This window comes from Anopheles funestus, chromosome 2RL (genome assembly GCF_943734845.2).
Source record: "Anopheles funestus chromosome 2RL, idAnoFuneDA-416_04, whole genome shotgun sequence".
NCBI classification, from domain to species: domain Eukaryota; kingdom Metazoa; phylum Arthropoda; class Insecta; order Diptera; family Culicidae; genus Anopheles; species Anopheles funestus.
In genome coordinates, this window is record NC_064598.1 from 78,052,829 (window position 1) to 78,069,183 (window position 16,355).

Genomic DNA, 16,355 nt, shown 5'->3' on the forward strand with positions numbered 1-16,355 from the left:
AAGGAAGGAAGCGAAATCCATTTATTTTAGAATCGTTTCGATTCTGTACACTTCATGGCGGGTTGTCTTCCGTTTTGCGTTCTCCTCGGTTCTCTTTTTTGCGTTTCTTCATTCTTTCCTACACGGTTGGGAAGATAAAATAGTTGTTAAAAATTACCTTAAACCCTTTTGCTACATTAAAGTAAGAAGCTGAATGGCTCTTCGTTCCTTTACGTGGTTGCCCTTAGCAACCGTACGCCCGTTGTTCACAGCAGCTGGCAGCACTTTAAACTAAGGGAAACTGTGGTTCGATCCGTTCGCTCAGGTTTCAGACCTTCCGTACGTGAGTTTGAGAAATACGTGTTCCCACACACACACGCACACGGCGGTGACAACAACCCAGACACATTCCGCCCTAAACCGATGTATCACAGTTTGTCCTCAAAGAAGCTACACCCCTGTACTGACTTACCCGAAGAGGGAAGCTTTAAAGCTTCCGAAAGGATCTGAAACAAGGGACGTAAAGCGTGCGGCGTGTGGATCATAATCATGTTGGCTTCGGTACTGCTAAACATACGCAATAGCGATGGCAGTATGGTTGCGTTTTTATTATGCTTCCGAAAACGGCAAAACAAAAAACAGCCGGCGGCAATGTTTCGTTCGCTGACGCGGTTCTATTTTCAGGGCGGGAGTCGGTGCGTGTCGGTGCTACGAGCCAAATGGGAGACGAAACGGTGAAGTGTTCCATAATTTTGTTGCTATGTTTTTGGACTTTTTCTACTTTTCTTTTTGGGAAGAGAATGGATACACTGCCATCGACACGGTGGACATGGACGAACACGACGATGTTACGTCCGATGTTGTTGAAAAAGGACACCCTCCCACGGTGCGTTCGGCGTCAGACAGGATGGTGGTTGGCAAAACAAGTGGAGAAGAAACATGCTTCGTCCTAACTGGCCCAAAACTGGTCTAAAGGCGAGTGGTTTTTGGTCGACTGTTGGTAGTTGGAGTATTGCGCATGTTCCCCGTGGACCATGCCGAATGTTTCCGGAAAAAGACGACAGCTGGTGTGGTAGCTGAATCACCCTGTTTACGGAGCGACGGTGTGTGCTGCTGTAAAGAGCAGAGCGAAGAGCGAAGAGAAATGATTCACCTGCTCAGAAATGTTTTGCGTGAATTCGGAGCGAATCCTCTGCTCACTGCGGGATGGGTCCGTGAGATCAAAACAGGCAAGCAAATGAGAACAACTTTTTATGTTTTCTCATGTTCTTTGATTTGTTCAGTTTCGTCGCTTGATGTGCTTGTTTTATGTTCAACGCGATAGTATTGTTCCAACAGTCTATTAATATTTTGAGTTAGTTGAGTTCCATTTTTAAGTGTTATAAGTCCATTTTTAAGTCCATGTCTTAAATTATCATTTAAAATTGAAAATAGTTTCTTGTTTTCCTTCCTATTTTACTACTGCCTATTAAATAATACTGGATTTTTTTTAAGTCTTAAAGTTATATGGAATTCGGATCTAATTTTTTTTTCAATACAAAACGAGTTATGTGTTCAAATTTAATTTAGATTATCTTTGATACTGGTGTGTTTGATCTTGAAAAACTAATTGTAGTGTTCCGTGCAAAATCTTCGTGAAGAATTGGGTTATTTCGTTGATCGAACTCCAATACTATGGATGAAATAGCATGACCCGTCATATCGAGTGTACCATGAGAAAGAGTTTACTGTCAAGTATGAATCCTGCGCGCCCTTGAACCTCGGCCAATAAAATAGTTGATGCTTGATATATGCAAGTAAAGGATTTAATGAATCTTACGAGGGTCCAAAGCTCCCAAAATCACCAATAAAACGCAGAGGCAGTTAGGGTACAATTCAGCTACTTCACATAATTTTTGAGTTCATTTTTTAGCATGTTGCAACATGTTATAGAGGTAGATTGGGGAATACTTAGTGCAGAGTCGCATTTCCAGACAAAGGTTTAAGAAAGTTAATTTTTTCTAGACCTCATCAAATCTTGTATATCCATTTCTGGTTGGTCTTGTTGATTCTTTTTCCATATATTCCATATTTCCTTATATATGATCTACTTTAAATTTAAAATAATAAGTTACGATTTATAACTTTCCGGCTTATCTTCCGAATTATCTTCAAAACATTTTAGCAATTGTAGAAATAGCGCTTAAATAGCTATTCAATTAATTACACCTAGAATTTAAGAATTACATGCTGACCTAAGATCGATTGAAGTAACAGACTCATCCTTACAATGTTACATCAAGTTCTATGTTCGCCAAAGTCTAAGGAAAAAATGTCCATTTCAGCACACAGTGTACTTTCTCACGTAGCATACATAGTGAGCAAAACATATCCACAGCATCATGCTCACGAGACGCATCATGAGAAGATGTAGTAAGCTTAACTCTCACTCTTCTCTCTCCCTTCATTATTTTCTCACCCTCTGATTATCTTCGGCTGTTTCCTGCTCACCAACTACGGTGTGAGAATGCGGCGTTGGACCAAACGAGCCGAGAAAAAAACTCATTCAAACACGCTCAGCATAACAAACGTCTCTGGTTCGATCGATGGACCCGACAAGGGAAAAATACGGCCCCCGTACGGACAAAACCGACCTTCGCCAAAGACCGAAGAGAAGATTTTCATTCAGTTTAACTCTGTTTACGGTACGCAACGGACGTGCGGCGTGTATGTGTCCATCTCACGTGACCGACGCGCGCGCCCCCTCTTTGCATGAGCCAGTAGCATTCTTCGACCAGAGGGGTTGAGAAAAAAAAACGGTGCGTAAACGATTACGATTACACGGAGTGAGTGTGTGTGTGTGTCTGTGTGTATGTGCCACCGTAATTTTCCCATCATACCGCAAAACAAACGCGAAAAACGAAGCAAAAACAAAAAAACCCGTTCGAAGGAAATTCGCACTCGTGAAGTTTGACGAAAAATCAATGGAAAAAGTGTACACCCTTTAAGGAGGGTGGAAGGAAAAGCATGCTAAACGGGGGAAAGGGGAGTTAAGTGAAAAAGGTTTAAATGTGTGGTCGGTGAAGAAGCACAATAGTGTAACGGAATATGTGCCACACCAAAATTTCACCATCCCGCAGTGCAAAGATCCGGCTGGATGTGAAGTTCTAAACCACCACGAAGGGGAAGAAAATTCTTCCGATATACCTAGTGTGATTGCGAAACGGAATGGTCTCAAAACTTATCACGTGAAAGTGTGTCCGAGAAAAGGGGCCAAAAACACAACCATTGAAACTGTGTGGCCGGAACTTGCCGCGGTAGGAAAATCAATCGAATCAGCCAACGCTCTCCAGTCAGTAATCACGGTGTGTATCAGTGTGTGTTAGGGTTTTTTTTAGGGGGTTGTAAATCATTTTCCCGTGCCCCGTGCTAGCTGTGTAGGTGCGTGCGTGTGAGTTTGTTTATGAGGAAAATAATCCTCCAGCTCTTTCTCCGGTACCACACCGGACGAAATTCCACACACAGGGAAGGATAAAAAAAATTCTCGCTTTCCAAAACCTTTTCCATTTTGGGCCGTAAATGATGGGTGAATGAATCGAGAAAAAGGGGGGTTTGCAGTTTCGGGAGTTTTCCACCCACTGAGATGGAGGTGAAGTGAAATCTCCGTTTCTCGTACGTGTGAAGCAAAGTGTAAGTGTGCGTGTGTGGTTGTGTATGTGTGCCAGAGCATGTGTGTGCGTATGTGTGTGTGCACTGCCAAGATAATGATGGTGCGTACGTCCGTTCGCAGTAGAAGCATCCGTGCGAAGTTACATCTTGCTACGACTTCATCCAAAATTACTGCAGCGTGAAGCAAAACCGCAAAGTCAGCAGCATTGCAAACGTCTTTTCTCTTCCGTGGTTGTGAGAAGTTCCACACTAACTAAAGGAAGGAGAAGAAGAAAAAAACAACACCAAACCACCCCGAAAACCTCGCCCCTTTCCCGGACCGAATCAAAAGGAAAACCCCCGAAACCAAACGGTCAGCAAACGTCTACATTTCGGGACGAAACTACCACTACGTTTTTTCTTTCTCCTTTCGGAGGGGGCCGGAAATTACCTTTTTCCCCCTTCGGTGCTGGTGTGGTGTGGTTACCCTGCAGCAGTCTCTTCCAATCGGAATCGGGTGAAGTAGAGAATATTTGATTTTCGTTTCATTTCGGATTTATGGTTCACTTCCGTTTTGCTACACGTCCCAGCCAACAAATCGAACCTGCGCCTCCCATGTGTTTTCGTGTAGTTACAGTGCTGTGGTAACAGTTGTTCCCTTAGCTTTTTGGCTGAATAATTCGAATCGTTCGCATAACTGAAAACGTTCAACGTGAACCGCCGGTCAGTGTGAGTAACGGGCAACGGTAACGCTTTCATCATAACACCGCCACAATTAATGGGCAAAGAATCGTCGAAAAGAAAGCACAGAAGAAGAGGAGAAAAAATCCCAGCATCATCGGAGCATCATCATCATCATCATCGACGTCGTTATTAACGTCGGTGCACGGAGAAAAGCACAACAACCGCAAAAAAAGACCCCCCTCGACAGAGTCCCACGTGTGGGAGCGTACAGCAGTGTGCCGGCACCATAAGCGTTACGTAATAAATTTTCATATAAAACGAGCTCCCCATAACAAGGATTAAATTGGATTTATTACCAGTGAATGAAAAATTGATTTATGTACAAAATTGATTTTTCTCCCCACAAAATAACACCCCGGTAAAGCAAGTGTGTGTGCGTGTGTGTTTGCATGTTGCGAAAATAAGTGAGTTCCGCATCCGGTGTATGTGTGTGTCCGTTCTTTTCGGCCGGAAAATTAAGTATGTGAATAATAATTGATCCCTAGTTGGACTGCCTAGTCTATTACTTAAGGGACTCATCGATGGAGTTCGACTCCCGTAACGCCACCGTGCGGTGTACTGTGACAACGGCCAGAACCAAATAGTGTGTGTTTGAGTGTGTGTATAACAAAAAAACTCCCGTAACCATGATACAGCGGCCACGGAGCGATCACCGTGTAAAACCGTAACGGATCCAGTAACCAGACGCGCACACAGTGAGTAATGCAAATGAAAACATCACATAGCAAACAGAGAGCGCCGTACATGATCTGCAACACCATGGCAACGACGTCGCGATCGACGCCGTACTGTTGTTGATCCAAAACGAAAACGGGACTATTTAAAGAAGAAAAAAACAAACAATCATTTGAAAGCTTTTGGAGGTTGTACCGTGTCGAGTTCCTTTTACTTTTAAGTTTTCCATCTGTTCGCTTCGAGAGAGTGAGAGAGAGAGAGCGAGAACGATGGAGTGTCACATCTCGAAACAGCAGCAGCAGCAGCAGCTGCAGCACCACAGACATTCGATGGAGGCGGTGGATGAGTGGCAGTGGTGGCAGTTCCGGATAGGGACGCATCGGTGGTGTGCCTGGCGGAAGCTTTCCCGGCCATCGCGCGCACTGCTGGTGATGGTGGTGTTGCTGCTGACCATTGTCGGCCGCAGTACGGTGAGCGGCGAACCGAACTGTCCCTCCGCCTGCCAGTGCAAGTGGAAGGGCGGGAAGCAGGCGGTGGAGTGTTTGAGCGGTAATCTGTTCACGATACCGGAGAACATCGATCACTCGACGCAGGTGCTGGACGTGTCCGGGAACAATCTGCAGATCATCTCGAACGAAACGTTCGTCCGGTCGAATCTGCTCAACCTGCAGAAGCTGTACATGCGGGACTGTCGCATCGGCCAGATCGATGACGGTGCGTTTGCCGGGTTGACGAATCTGGTCGAGCTGGATCTGTCGATCAATCTGCTCACGGCGGTACCGTCCGCTGCGTTTCAGCACATCGTATCGCTGCGCGATCTAACGCTCGCCCGTAACCACATCCAGAAGATAGAAAGTCACGCGTTCCGGAACGTGACGGCACTGACCAAGCTGGATCTGTCGTTCTGCAGCATCCAGACGATTGCACCGCAAGCATTCGAAGGGCTCGGGTCGCTCCATTCGCTCAAGCTGAACGGTAATCAGCTGTCCGAGTTGCGCCCGAAAACGATCGAAACGTTAAGCCGACTGCACGGTATCGAGCTGCACGAAAATCCCTGGGTGTGCGACTGTCGATTGCGGGCGGCCAAGCTATGGCTAACGGAGCACAACATCCCGTACCCGATTGCACCGACCTGTGCCGGTGGTCCGGAACGGGTGATGGACAAAACGTTCGGCGAGCTGCAGGTCGATGATTTTGCCTGCAAGCCGGAAATGTTGCCCGTGCGACGTTTCATCCAGGCGTACAGCGGTGAGAATGCGACGATCGAATGCCGCAGCTCGGCCGTCCCGTCCGCCACCGTCAACTGGTACTGGAACGGGAAGCTGCTGGTGAACAACTCACACTTCAGTGCGTACCAGCGTGTGCTGGTGTACGAGCAGGGCAACTTCGAGAAGCGCAGCAAGCTAACGCTCACGAACGCGCAGGAGACGGATTCGAGCGAGTTTTACTGCGTGGTGGAAAATCGGGCCGGTACGGCGGAGGCGAACTTTACGCTGCACGTAACGATGCGCGATATCGCGATCGATAATCGGCAGATCATTGGGCTGAGTGCGGCTCTGGTCATACTGATACTGTTCATCCTGCTGATCATACTGTTCCTGCTGGTGCGATTACGGCGCATACCGATGACGGAGACGAAAACCCCGAACCAGGTCGAGGTGATCACGTCCGTAAGTCCCTCTAGCAATGTAAATGGCAAGGTGGCGACACCTATTAACGATTGTCATTCTCCAGATCGAAAAAACGCCCCCGGCGATCTAAAGTGCTACCCGTCGTCGGCGGCGAATCCGGTACAGAAGCCACCGCGGTTAACCGATCTGCCGTACTCGACGTCACACTATGACGGTGGCGGCAGTCTGATCGCGTCCGGTCAGTGTTTCGTCTCGCCGACACACTCGCTCACCGGGAATAATCCGGACCTGATCAACGATACGAAGCGGCTGGGCAGCGGTACCGATCTGGCCACCGGTGCCACTGGTGGGCTACCGTCATCAACGGCGATCGGAGTTGCCGATCCGCTCGCACACCTGAGCCAGCTACAGATGCAGGCCACCACCGCACTCAACACCGCACTCGCGCTGATGGACCCGGTCGAGCGGCCGGGCAGTGGCGAGTATAGCCGGGCCGGTTGTGACTCGCTCTATCCGTCCGGGCTGTGGGAAACGCACAGCTCCAACCTAGCGACCACCGGACTCGACCACGGTGGTGGTGGTGGTGGTACCGGTGTTACCGGCCACGGTCCCTACTCCGACAAACTACCCATCCTCGGTTCGTCCACGACCGGACCGACCATGCTGAACCTGGATGACGAAACGTCCTCGGTCGACTACCTGAGCCGGACGTTTCCGCGCACCCATCTCACCACCGGCCTCTCCCTTTCCGCATCCACCACCGGATCTGCCGGTGGGTATGGGCATGCGGGTGCTTCCGGTACGACAGCACCGACCAGCGGCAGTACCGGCGGTGGCTATCCAGCCGATTATGGTCTCCCGATAGTGCCCGGTGCGGAACAGCTGCACAACAAGCTGGCGAGCATACAGCCGGCCCACCACGGTAGCACCGGCAGCATGCCGATGAACGCGAAAACGCTACGGGTGTGGCAAAAGGGCGGTGTGCCGGTTCTGCCACCGGTCACCGCCTTAAAACGTGCTTTATCCAACAGCCGCAACTCGCCCGACGAAGGCTACCAGGAGGGCTGCGGGACGGATGTGTAGTCCAGCTTTTAGGCTTTCCGCTTGCCCTCACTAGCAACAGCCCACGACCAGCCGCCTCCCTCCCCGGCCCCAGCGAGTGATAACAGCGATGAGGACGACGTGTGAGCAGGCGACGAACCCCCGCTGCGTGACAACACCGCCCGGCGGGTATGCAATTCGCATGCACGCGACGTAACGCTCCGTAACCGCTCGTAGTTTTTCATATCGCTGTGTTTTTTTTTTTATTTTGGGTTTGATTTTCCCCTCGCTCTTAGTCAAATCGTACCACGCCTCGCGAACCTCGAAGTAGCTAGATCGATGCTCGTACCGCTCGCGAACGAGAGAGAGAGAGAGAGAGAGAGAGAGAAAAAAGAAGATAAACAACAAGCAAACATGTATAACAAAACGACCGCCGAGTGAGATGTGACGATTTTCCTGTGGTAGCGAAGAAGTATCCCAAAGAAAAGAAATTTAAAAAAAAAACATACAACACGACAGAAGTATAGCGAAAACACTTGTTCCAAGGCGCCAAGATACAGCACCCGGTGTATGTATAAGTATGTGTATGTGTGTGTTTGTAAATATTGTTTGTGATGCAGGTCGGGGAAGAAATGTTCCGATTTTAAGTTACGGATTTTTTTTTCGGTCGGTGTTCGTCGAGTCGAGAGTACTATATCCGGTCGATTTGACGAAGGTGGTTGACACTGGGTAGTGGGGAAACAAGGAGGGACGTGAAAAAAAAACACTGTGACAAACAAACAAAAAAAGGGGGGCAGTTGCCTAATGAGGGCGATAGCGGAAAGTGTATGAATGTGATAAGTACTGTGAAAAGGTACAACCCTTTTTTTCATCTCATTTATTTAAACTCCTGTATTTTTTTTATACATCATAACCCAAACGTAAGTACGTAAGAGCGAGGCGACTGGGATACGGTGCCCAGAACAGGCGCCCCTCAGTCGCCGTAGAGCATAAGCATAAGGTGTAGTAGGTACCAGCCTCCTTTTCCCATCCACCCATCCCGTTATGTCCGGGCATTTGCTCGGTTTTCCACGTTCACAGTGCGCTGGAAAAAGTGGCACATGTTGTTTTCCTTTCCCCGAATGTTACGTTCGCACCGAAGCACGCAGACTGTTTTCCATCCTCCATCGGGCTTCTGCCATGCTCGGATCGTTCAGTATCCGGGGCTGTGTTGAACTGTGTATTGTATCATTAGAGTTGGAGAGTTTCCAAACGGTGCACACGATGCTTCAAAGGAAACACAGGCGTAGTTTTCAAAGAGTTTTCCGAGCAAGCAAGGAAAAAAAGAAGTTTAATACACCTGGGAAAAGGAACCAGGTTCCGGCAGCGCGGCAGTGATGAGAGGTTAGAGAGCGTCGCATACGGGTTGCGTTGTAGAAAGCAAAACCGAAAAGAAAAAAACCTAGAACGAGAAGGCTAGAAGAACACACTCACTCTCTGAGACAAAAAAGACTTGTAAACTTAATTAATGAAGGTAAATACTTAGGTGTACAGAAAACTTTGTTTATATAATTATAGTGTGGGAGTAAATAAATTATATCTATATACACAAAATCATGGATGAAAAACAGAAAAAACACACACACACACAAAGGCGCACACGCAACAGAAGATTAAAAAAATACTCGCGTTAGTGTAGTAGCAGGAAATGTGTTAAAGAAATTCAAAATGTGCACCTGTTGGAAGAGGAAAAAAACAGGAAGAAACAAACGCGATCACATTTTTAGTATAAATTGGTGTGAGACTGTGCGTGTGTGTGTGTGTGTGTGTGTGTGATGTAGAACAGTCAAGTGAAGAAAAAAAAACGAAACAAAAAACAAAAAAATATTACAAAAGAAGAACAAATCATTCACATCATATGCAAAATGTCATTTAAGAAACAGATAAATGGTTGCAATTTCAGAACAAACACAACAAAACAAAACAATGAAACACAAAATTAAAACAGCGAAAACATTGAACGATCATTACAGAAGCGAACAGCGAGAGAGTGAAAAGAAAAACAATTAGAAAGAAAAAACACACACTTAGGCTAGTTTTATAAACGACATCCAAAAACCGAACGAAACAGACAAACGAGAAACAGCAAAACATAAAAACCCAGTCACCCATGAATATGCACAGCAACGCAAAAACTTGTACAGTGCGTTGGTTTAATTGAAATGGAACATTTAATGTTTGAAGAAAAAAAAACCATAAGAAAACAGAAACATGCAAACCCCAAAGAAACATAGCATTCCGACTAAATGCAACACTCAAAAACTCATAATGGCATACATTTTAGCGCAAACAGAGAGAGCAAAACAACAACAAAAGAGGAAAAGTAAAACCAGTTAAAGCAAACCATCAAACGATCAAAGAGGAAACCAATTTGAAGAAGAAAAAAATGGAAAAGAAAAATGAAACAAACAAAACGGCAACAGAAACGTGTTTTACGCTAGAACAAAGCACTGGGCGGAAAACCAAAGACTTTAAGGATGAATAATGAATCCGTGAAGGTGCGAAAGATACGGCAACATAGAGCGGCAGAAAAAGCAAAACACGATTAGGAGCAAATACTATAGTTGGGAAAGCTCAACCAGGCTCAAGGTGATGAAGCACGGAGAACGGACGAACAAACGAACATTGTTCGAGGCCGAATAGAAGTAAAAAAGAGGGATATTAACGGATGCGTGAACAAAAAAAGAAGTTTCCCTGTTGAAGAATCTTGCAGAAGAAAACTGTGCAAGCACACATACCTTCTTATATATATATACATATACCTTTAGTGAAAAGAAGTAAAAAAAATCGTGAAAACAAAAAACAGCCCTGCCGCCTTTCGGGAAAATTCGTCCCGCGAGGCAAATGGGTTGCTTGATTCTGTGTATAGTTAAAACAAAACGGAGGGCGCCAGGTTCCCGTAACGCCACCAATGAGTCTCTTACGCGCGTGCCCCCTCTCTTCTCGCTGTTTCGTCGTCAAAGAAGTCGAAAAAGATGAATCGATCGTTGTTTTTGGGGAAAGCGAAAAGACACGGGGGTAGTAAAAGGGATTCGGGAAAATAAGGGAATAAGGGAAAGTAAAAACGAAGTACGGAAAAATAAAGACATGAGTAAGTGAAAATCGAACAAAAAACATACAAAAAAAACCGTCAGCCGCATTAATGACTACATTTACTTGACGATGGGTCAAAAGAGATGGAAAAAATGTGAGAAAAACATTCCGCCAAGAAAATGGGTGTTCGCTTTTCTTTTCTTCCCATTTCGTTTTTTTTCTTGCTTCACCGTTGAGTAAGGTTTTTCGCCAGATGACTTTTACCGTTCGAACGTTCGCCCGTTCCGTTCGTCCTGGATGCTGGACGAAATGATGTGCTGCTCCTTGGTCTTCTAATTGATGTATTCTTCAGGGTGGTGGTGTTCGAAGGGACGCAGTCAGTTGTTTGTTTGAAACCGCTACGGCAGTGAATGAATGAATTATGATCGCAAACAATGGAGTGTGTTTTTGGGGGCAGTATTTTCCTGAACAATATTTTCCCTTTCTCATCATGGTCATGGTTTGCATGGTTTTGTAAAATTGTCGAAGAAAAAAATTGCAAAAAGAAGCAAAAGAAAGTCTTCGAGAGTTGTTCGTTTGTAAAATAGGCCGAACTCTTCCGAAAATATCCTGGTAAAGGTTTACGGTTAAGGAAACCGTTCAATTCACAACAAATGATGGTGGTCCACTGGTTGTTTGTGTGTCTGCTTGTTTTCCCGGTTTTTGTATCCCGCACAAATATCCGCTTCCCCATCGGCAACTGGTACTGTTTGCAGAAGCTCATCGAAGGCACAACACAAACGAAGGTTCCGGAAGAAAAACGATACACGAAACGAAACGAGACACCGGGTAAATGGTAGCTCAGCGCGAAATTTTCCAAACAACAGCACACAAAAAGGTCCCAAAATAGAGCACAAAACTTTATGCGCTAAAGCAGCGAAAGCGAGCAGGGGAACGTTTTAAAACGGCGTACGAAAACTTTTAATTAGCCAGCCTCTATTGTCGGTTGCTGACTGGGGTACGGCTGGGTAGTAGTGGGTCCAGTCCTGAACTCCCCGCACACTATAATGGTGGCGCAAATTTTGCCTCGCAGGAAAGAATGCTGACTCCTCTTTTGCCAGTCTTGCAATGTCCATACAATGGACGGTAATTTATCCTACTCGAATTGTCCTGCACTTCCACAACTCCAACGCGGTTCAGCTACTCTCCTAGCAGGAGCTCTTTATCCTGTGCCGCAGCTCCATGGATCGCTTTATTTAATTCCCCAACACTAATGCCCGCTGGAAAATTATCTCAAATGACAAATGATGTAACTGCAGGCATGCAAAGACGGTGTCTAACAAAAAAAAAAAGCGAGGGGAGAAAAAAAACAGCTGAAACTAAAACCGAGTGCTTTTGTGCTTTCATTGTTTACAATTGCTTTTTTGTTTAAACAAAAGAAGGGAAACAAAAACCATCCTGGATAGAAGTGGCACGGTGTGGATGGGATTAAAGTTTTCCTCCCCCTGTGGGATAGCAACCGATATCCATTTTGGGTGTACTGAATACTTTTGCGCCAGAGAGACAAAACACAGTAAAGTAAAAAATAAAATAATACATTCTTCTCTTTTCTCTCTTCTGACGGGTTTTAGTGGCTTTCGTTGCATGCAAATGGAGACGATATTGTCAGCTTAGTTTTATTAGTTTCTCAACAGCCCGAGTTTATTGTGAGCCGTGTAATAAAGTTGCATTCCGTCGCACTTTATTTTTCCATTCTTGGTTGGCATTTTTTTTTGTATAGTGCTTTTGTTTAATTCGAATAGTTTTTGCTCGAGGGTAATTAAGTGACAATATTTTTTTTATCTGTCAAATTATAATTTTTTGTGTTTCTGGAATTTAATTTTTTAGCATGGAAATTACAGACTTTAACTTAAAATTCAGTCTAGGTCTTTTATCTTTGGATAGGGAAATTTATTAAATTTTCATCTTGCGATTGATACGCCTAAATGTATGCAATACTTGTGTCATTGATCAATTGCGTCGCATTTCCATGTTCAAGCATATTCGTGTCAATGTTTATAATTCTTTTTAAACACATTTTATGCACCTTTGAATGCTTTGAAAGACAACACATTTCCGTGAAGTTTTACATAATTTCTTTAGTTTATTCCAATAAACAACACTTTCTTACAGCTTCATAAACTCCACAAATGAAAAGCATTCCCCCAAAAGTTTCCCTGTAATAAACGACGACCGGCACAGAAAGGAAAGCATGACGCATTCAAGTATTCTAGCGCAAGTTTTAAACCGATTCATTACGACCAAAGTTTAGCTCGTTTCGTGTAAAAAATCATACCGCTTGTACTTTTTCCCTTTGTGAGATAGTTTCATGAGACACCAAACAAAAAAACCATCCGAGAGGAAATCTTTTTTCCTCTGTTCCATTTCATCGTCAAGCTGATGACTTTCCTTGGCAATATGAAACTCATTACACAAAATACCAGTTTAACATTTATGGTTTTTTGGTTTGTTCACTGCTTTCAACCCATTTACTCTTGCAGCTGGTTGGCTCTTTAATAGATTTGGTCTGGTTGTTTTCCAGTTTTTCACCGACTGGCTAGAATGGAAAACTAAAGCAAACGAAGGCAAATGAAAAGGTGGTTCGTTATGAAAGGCTCGTCTAGGCTGGACGGTTCATTATATTCGGTCCAATCGTTGTCGTCGTCATCGTCGTCGTCCTCACCCATCCATTGTCCTTCATAACTCCTTCATTTCTTTTTTTAGGGGGTTGTTGGCTAGCGTGCAGAAACCTATACCAATCTCCTACCCTACCACCGTAAGGATACGTTCGAACCGAGTACGAAACAGAATCTGCTTTATATGAGTGAGTATATTTTCACCTGGTTTTCGAATCGTATCGTACATCACCTCACCCACCGATGGAGGACGGACGTAAAGGAACATTCTACAGCAACACACATTCAATGCCGATGTTCGCTTCCTGCTCACCGGTATATCACAGCCAAGACGGTGACTTCGGTGGGTGTTAGGCGAGTCGGAATCGGTGCCCTGTGCACCGACAAACCATCAACCAGACCTGGGCCTGGGTCAGACTAACCAGTCATGCGAGAAAATAAAAGCCAAAACGTTTCGTTTTCGGCAGAGCAGAGCAGCAGTTTTCCTTTTTCAATGTTTTGTATTTTTGGGGCCAGAAACCTCTCGTTGGTATGGTTTTGGTTTACGTTTCCGAGACTACCACAAAACCCGGTCGATTTGGGACGATGGGAAGGAAAAGGGAACGGACCGGAACCAACCTTCCCTTTATAGCGTGGAGCTTATGCTTCCACCGTCACCGATCGATCGCACACCGAAACCGGACAAGAAGTCGAAAAGCGTGGCAAAGGAATGGAATAAATCAATAATTTATGTTTCATGTTTAAAACACATTTCGAATATCGCCTTCAAACACAGCACACACTTATACACATACAGGGAGAGAGAAAGAGAGAGAGAGAGAACAAAAAAGAGAGAGAAATCGTGGAACCTTCCTTACGTGTGAGTGTGTTTATAGTTTCGCACGCTTTCATGGTGCTTTTTCCTGCAACGGAAAACCGGTAGTCCGGATGGTTGGGTGGCAGTATGTCCCAAACCCCAGGCAAACGGGGAACCACCGTCATCGAGAATAAACAGCTTCTGTCAGTGGCAGCGACCGGCGACAGGCTTGTGGATCTACTTTTCACTGGAACTTCACACACTAATGCAAACCGGGCGAACGATATCACGTTCTGGGAATTCCAATTCCGCTGAGGAGGGTTCTGGGAGATTTTTCTCCCCAAGTATCACGAACGAAGCTTATTGCGTTTTGAGGCTCTCCCTGTATGAGTGTGTGTATATACATGTGGCAGTGTGAAACCGGCAGCCTTTCATCGCTTTTCATTTTCCAAGAAGAGATCCTCACCCTTTTCCCATCGAAAACTTCACACGGCGAGAGAGTAAACCCCGGGAATGGTCTGGAAGTAAGTGTGCGTGTGTATTTGTGACCGTGTTGTTGATTTTCCACTTTTCCAGCTTTAACTCCTTTCCTGCTTGGTGGACCATTCCTCGGGGAAGCGAAGGGATCATCGGTTCAACACTTTCACAATGTAGGTACAAGGGTTTTTTTTCCCTTCACACGGTAAGCACAGAATCAGCAGCTGATATTAAAACCAGAAAGAAATACACAACCAAATCAAGAACAAAAAAGAAGAAGAAGAATTGAAAAAAAAATCCAACATGGCTCACAGCCAACGAAACTGGCCTGGTTTAGTGCTGGAGTACTGATCCCCTTTCTGTCGAACGAAGGCAAAGTGAACCGAACGGAAAAGCTTCCAAGCAGAAGCTTTAGCCATTAGTGAAGGTTCGTTCTTGATGTTGCTGTTCTTATTACCTTTCCAAATTTTGGTTCACCTTGGATTCTTGGTTTCAGTTTCCATTTCTCCAAGGCTACCTACCCCACCCGAGCGCAGGAGAAAAGCGGAAGCGAATATAATCGAAGCCTTGGAAGCGTGTGGAATTTCCTACCGAAACGGGGCATACGGGATAGATCCGGGCTTTCGGTTCAGTTAGCGATAATAAGTACGATACAGAAGTGATATTTGATGCCCGGATTGTATCCCAACAATCCTCACTACACCATCCATGTCCGGTGTTGGGTTTCTTTTCCACCTCTTCTTCGGGCGTGTCTCTAATTTCGGTTTCACTTAGGAGCGTGTAAGCAAGAATTCCCGCGAAGATATTGCCACTTCAACAAGAAATCTTCAACAAAACAGCAACGGGACAGCAAAGTAATGTTTCTTTTCCGCCTGGCCAGGGTTCTACACTTTTGCCACAGTATGGAGCATGGAAACTATGACCTTCTTTCCTTGAGCCCTGTGAAAACCATCCCTCCGAAAGAAGCGATGGAGCGTGTAACGGGCGGACGATCTAAAAACAAAAACAAAACTCCTCACACAAAAGAGGGGCGAAAAAAAGTAAAATGTAAACGTTCAGTGTAGAGCAACAAAACACACACCAGAAAGACTTTTGATACAAATCTTCACCCAATCGGCCCATCATTTTTCTCAAACAGTAAAGACCCGGTGGGAGGATCCGTGGAGGTGGAATGCAGTGGGAGTAGCGAGGTAAGGATGGTACGATACTGATCATTTTTCCTCTGTGGAGGAGTTTTGTTTTGGGTACGGTTTTCTCTCCAGCAGCACCGACAGGACACAGCTCAAAAAGCCATCCGACGTTGGAACGGCGGAAAAGTGTCTTCCTAAATAGCCACTGATGGGGAAGAAGATTTTCCAGTGACACGGTGACTTTTTCCTGGCGGGCTTGAGGTTGGTCAAAAAGTACAACCACTTCAAAACGTAAAGCGATTGAAACGGTGAAAAGGAAGCAAGGAGGATATTTGCAGTGATGGGGCGAAGGATATTTATCTATTCTACGCTACCGAAATGGACGCTAAATTGATGACGATGAATCTCCCGTTGGTATCGTTGGTTGCGTAAGTTCTACAATTCTAAGTGGGAGTAGCTCCTGGAACTGCTCAGTCACTTTTCGTGGTAAAGGAAAGGAAGGAAAAATAGCAGAGAAGAATGAGAAAAA

General features: G+C 45.3%; 1 protein-coding gene across 1 annotated transcript; it reads left to right on the top strand.

The window, feature by feature from the left end:
* The first annotated feature begins 3,365 nt into the window (after window positions 1–3,365).
* LOC125762507 (amphoterin-induced protein 2-like) lies at window positions 3,366–12,079 on the top strand. The gene has a single exon (XM_049424667.1). It carries the CDS (start codon window positions 5,295–5,297, stop codon window positions 7,737–7,739), a length of 2,445 nt encoding a protein of 814 aa, XP_049280624.1. The 5' UTR covers window positions 3,366–5,294; the 3' UTR covers window positions 7,740–12,079.
* The last annotated feature ends 4,276 nt before the right edge of the window (window positions 12,080–16,355 follow it).